The following is a 4,589-nucleotide window of genomic DNA, read 5'->3' as shown; positions in this document are numbered from 1 at the left end:
TACTTGTTGATTAGTAGCGGCTGAGAATTGAACCTAGGCCTCATTTACCATATCAAGTTTAGTGATCAAACGCTAGCCAATTAATTCACAGCATCCACAATAATTAGGAAAGACATAATGTCACATCTTGGGCCATTAAATAATTTCCCATATAATAAACTGAATAAGGCTAAGTTAAATTAACTGAATTAAATATTATTTTGATCTATTTAATTTTAACTTTCACCAGATCCACTTGACAACACTAAATATTACAACATGCTACGCGCTATTTAAACTTCGTATCACATAATTAAGTCTTTCAAATCTTTATTACTTATACATAATTATATTTTAAAAAACATTAGCATAACAATAACATCATTATCTCTAACTTATCTTAACTATTTTATAACTTTTATGGCACTCAAACTAGTCTTCACAGCTTCTCTGCCTTTAGCCAGACACCCTTGGCGGGTATCATAACAAAACTATGTTTGGAAATTTCCAACTTATTGGGGGTCTTTTCCGATAAAGAAAATCGGAATTTGGACAAAAGTGTAATCAAACCTATTTTAACTTGCATGCGACCAAAACGCAAACCAATACAATTGCGGGGACCATCACCGAAACCTAAAAATGATTGGGGATGACGCAACTGCACTTCAGAGGGATGGAAACGTTCTGGTTGAAACTCTAAAGGATTTTCATAGATATCAGGATCATAATGAATGGCCTTGGCGGGTATATATACCCAAGTGCCCTTTTCCAAAACCACATCTGTATCGGGTACTTTGTAGTCCTGCATGCAAATGCGTTGTAAAAACGCTAAAGCAGGATAAAGGCGTAAAGTTTCTGGGGAGAAAAATATACATAAATCAATTGCTTTTTTTGTAAATTAAAAACAATAACTTACCCGATATCACCTGATCCAAGTATGACATTTCCATCATGGCCTCATAGGTTAATTCATTGTTGTGTTTCTTCAAAGTTTCCACTATCTCATTGCGTAATTTCTCCTGTTTATCAGGATTTTTGGCCATTTCATATAAACCATAACTCATGTTGCTGGAGGAGGTCTCAAAACCAGCCGCAAAGAATACAAACAATTGAGCAGCTATTAGGTCCAAAGACAATAAAGATTTGCCATTTGCGTCTTTTTGATTTTTCAAATCAATCAAAAGATCTATAAAATCATTACGCTTTATGTTGAGTTTCTCCCTTTCCAAAACCGTGTCTCTTACTATGCGCACAAAGAAATTTTCCATATCGAGTGGGAAACGTTTAAGACCCAACATCTGTAAGATCTTGCCATAAAATAAGATGAAAAGACGATATCTAATAGAGAAATCATTACGACCAAATATCCGTCTGCCCACTTGACGAAACTCTACATTGGAATCCTTTAAACTATTGCACTGTACACCAAACACACAAGTGCCTATAACATCGGTGGTAAATCTAGCATTCATATCATGCATTTCCACTGTATGAGTGGCTGAGCTGCTCAGTTCCTTTTCAAAACAGTTGGCAAATTCCTGGGCCACTTGCACCATAGTGGGGAACATGTATTTCATTTTACCCGAAGTAAAAGTGGGTGTCAATTTAGTTCTCAGACCCCGCCATATCTCACCATCCGCACTGAACAAATGTTGGGCCAAAATATCCTTGGGATTGTGGAACTCAAAACGATCTACAAATTTGTTAAAATCCTTTATCAACACTGTCTTTACCAAGTCCAAATCCAAAATCACTGCTATGGGTTTGGTGTAAATATAGGTGCCCGCTAATTTGGCCTTGCCCTTAAATGTTTCATATAATTCTTGCAGCAATTGGCTGTGATGCATGGTGGTTAGTTTGGGTATATTGCCCCATATTGGATTGGTATCCAATTGTTTAACACCTCTGTTCTCCCAGTAGGTGTATTTATATTTGAAAAATGCAAACAGGGCTGAGAATACAGTCCATAATATTATAAGCCAATAGTTCATTTTATTTTATTTTATTTTAATATTTTTTATATTATTTGCGTTTCACTACTTGTAGTCGTTTGTTCCAACTCTTAAGAACTATTACTTAAAATATAATTTCCCTACAGTTTTATGTGATAATATTCTAGCTGCTTTGAAGAGCAAGTCACTTGCTTATCTTTGAGCTTTTCTAGGCATATTATTTGATAACGAATATACAGTGACGTTGTAATAATGCAGTCTGTATGTTAAAGAACAGTGGTATCATTATCTATTATGAAACATATTCTTATTAAATTGATAAACTTAATATGTTGTAACATTAGATGATTAAGTGTCTATAATATGACTAAGAGTTTCAAGTAACTGTCGAATTGCCTTATCTTAACAAGCCTACAAATATACTCACATGAAAAAAAACTCATTATATGGACTAACTCACAACTCCTATACCGGTTTATTGCGTACAAGAATTAGTTACAGCTTTGAATTCACTATAGAATATCCTTTAAATAGCTATCCTATTCCAATGACATTGTTTGTTACTCAATTTACAGCCAGCAGCACTCCCAAATTCATCTAGAATTCTATTAGCTAGCCATGTAAATCTATGAGTCTGAGAGTGCACCTATCCAACCCAATAAGTATTGTTGTTGCCTACAGTTTTGACCAAAAGGCCTTGGGTACCTGACAATCAGTCCTACAATTCCAGGATTAGTTGGCGGAGTCACTGAATCTTTCAAATATTAGCCTGTAGTAGTGACAAATAGGAAGTCTTACTCTTCGTACCCTAGCACCATGGTCTGCTACCTCATTTCCCTCTATGTTACAGTGCCTTGGTAACAAACACAATCTGATTTGGTAGTGTACCAATAACTCTTCAGGAGCTCTCTTGAATACTTTCACTAATCTAGAATGTATTAAATGACATTTCAAAGCTTTAAGTGCCACCCGAGTGTCTACATAAATTGTCCCTCCAGACCCTGATGAGTTTCATAAACTCTGTAGTTTTCCACATCGCGAAGATCTCTGCCTGTAAGACGCTGCTCTCGTCTCGAGTTTGTATGATAGTTGACAACCATATAAACCCCGGCCCCTGCATCAGAGTCCATCTTGAATCTATCAGTGAAAACTGCACCGCCTTCGAACACTTGATCGGATCCAATCTATTTGGGGTGAGACACCGAAGTTAAAGGTTTGGAATAATGAGGGAATAATGTCCTGAACGATAAGACCTGTTTCAAACAATATTCTAGTGTGACCTTCGAGTGTGAAACGAGGACTCTAATAGCCTAAATAAGTTCCTTGTCGCCACTCTCTCAATGTTATTCTCAATGGATAGTAGGCTTAAGATTATATCCAAGGCATCCGGGAGCTGCCAATGGCACCCAGACATTCACACCTTTGAGCTTTGTTGAGTATAATCCTATAACTAGGCTTCCTAATTGCCTCCCACCACAATTTACCATAATTGGTCTCAAACCAAATACTTGCCAGCAGTTCTCGCCACTTTATTATGGCCAGGTGCCTTTGAGTTTTGCGAACCTATAGGTCCGTTTCCTATAAGGTTACCCATACAGGAAACAGCCGGAAAGTTCCTTGCTATCTTCACCCCTGACACATTTATATGTGATTTCCTACTACCAAGGCTCTAACCGAACCCTTGAGCTGTAAAGGAGTAAAGGAGTCACCCTCCTTGTTTTTATCCGAACGGCTTGTGGTAGTATATTAGCAAAATCGACATCAGCAACCACGTGTTGATCCCAAGAAAAAGACTCTCCTAAGATTACACTTATGTCTATTAGAGCCCACAGCAACTTATTACACTATCGCCCAAAAGAGTGTATAAAATAGCGACCCCTTTTGAGAATGTGCCAAAAACCCACACTGGAGAGTTAAACCACAGACTGTAATCGCGACAAGATCGTTACTCGCGCAAGATTGTTGAGGACAAAATTGCCGTAAAAGAGAAAACGCTATATTTTTCTATAACATTAAAACAAATATTGGGTGTATAACTTAAAAATGAGGCATTTTTTAAAATTTATTTTATTTTAAAACATTTGTACAATATAAAATTATTCAAGTATTGGACTTTTCCAATCTTTCTAGCAACATATATCTACCGCGTCAAAAGAACTGGTCATCTTTTGAGGTCAGTAACGAATAAAGCCAATTTCGGATACTCTGTTCAAAGCAAATAGTAGTCTGGACTATAAAATGGGAAAGACAAATCTTCATAACCACTTTTTTTTAAATAAAAAAAAATAATTAAATTTTTTCCATTAATAAATTAATTTTGTTTTTAATTTAAAATTTGTATTTTAAAGTATAATTTGCTGAAGGGATCTGAATTCAGTTTCAAACATTCTCCAAAATTTTTGAATTCACTCATATATTCATGATAGTTTTGGTTTTGAAATCCAGCAAAATCTATCAATAATGGCTGACCGACCAACTCGATGGAAAAATTTTTATACATATGTATCTCGAATACTATGTTCAGTGCACAGGCAAAATTATTTTAAATGGAAGGTATTTCAAACTTAAATACTATGGCCAAGGGTACATTACATTCAAAATATTATAAGGAGTGACATCGGAAAAATCTTAATATACATTAATACAGTGTTTAAAAAA

At 35.7% G+C, this 4,589-nt stretch overlaps 1 protein-coding gene across 1 annotated transcript; it reads right to left on the bottom strand.

Moving 5' to 3' along the window:
• Positions 1-289: 289 nt before the first annotated feature.
• On the bottom strand, positions 290-2,031 carry LOC135951543 (probable cytochrome P450 6a14). The gene is made up of 2 exons (XM_065501212.1): positions 896-2,031; positions 290-834 (listed from the first exon to the last, which is right to left on the bottom strand). Exons 1-2 carry the CDS (start codon positions 1,968-1,970, stop codon positions 419-421), a joined length of 1,491 nt encoding a protein of 496 aa, XP_065357284.1. The 5' UTR covers positions 1,971-2,031; the 3' UTR covers positions 290-418.
• Between the last annotated feature and the right edge of the window lie 2,558 nt (positions 2,032-4,589).

Source organism: Calliphora vicina, chromosome 2 (genome assembly GCF_958450345.1).
Source record: "Calliphora vicina chromosome 2, idCalVici1.1, whole genome shotgun sequence".
Lineage (NCBI taxonomy): Eukaryota > Metazoa > Arthropoda > Insecta > Diptera > Calliphoridae > Calliphora > Calliphora vicina.
This window is presented reverse-complemented; position numbering and strand designations above follow the sequence as displayed.

Coding starts and splice junctions, on each gene's coding strand:
- LOC135951543 (XM_065501212.1), bottom strand. CDS start 1,970: ATGAACTATTGGCTTATAATATTATGGACTGTATTCTCAGCCCTGTTT. Junction 835..895: donor CTTGGATCAGGTGATATCGG/GTAAGTTATTGT, acceptor TTTTCTCCCCAG/AAACTTTACGCCTTTATCCT.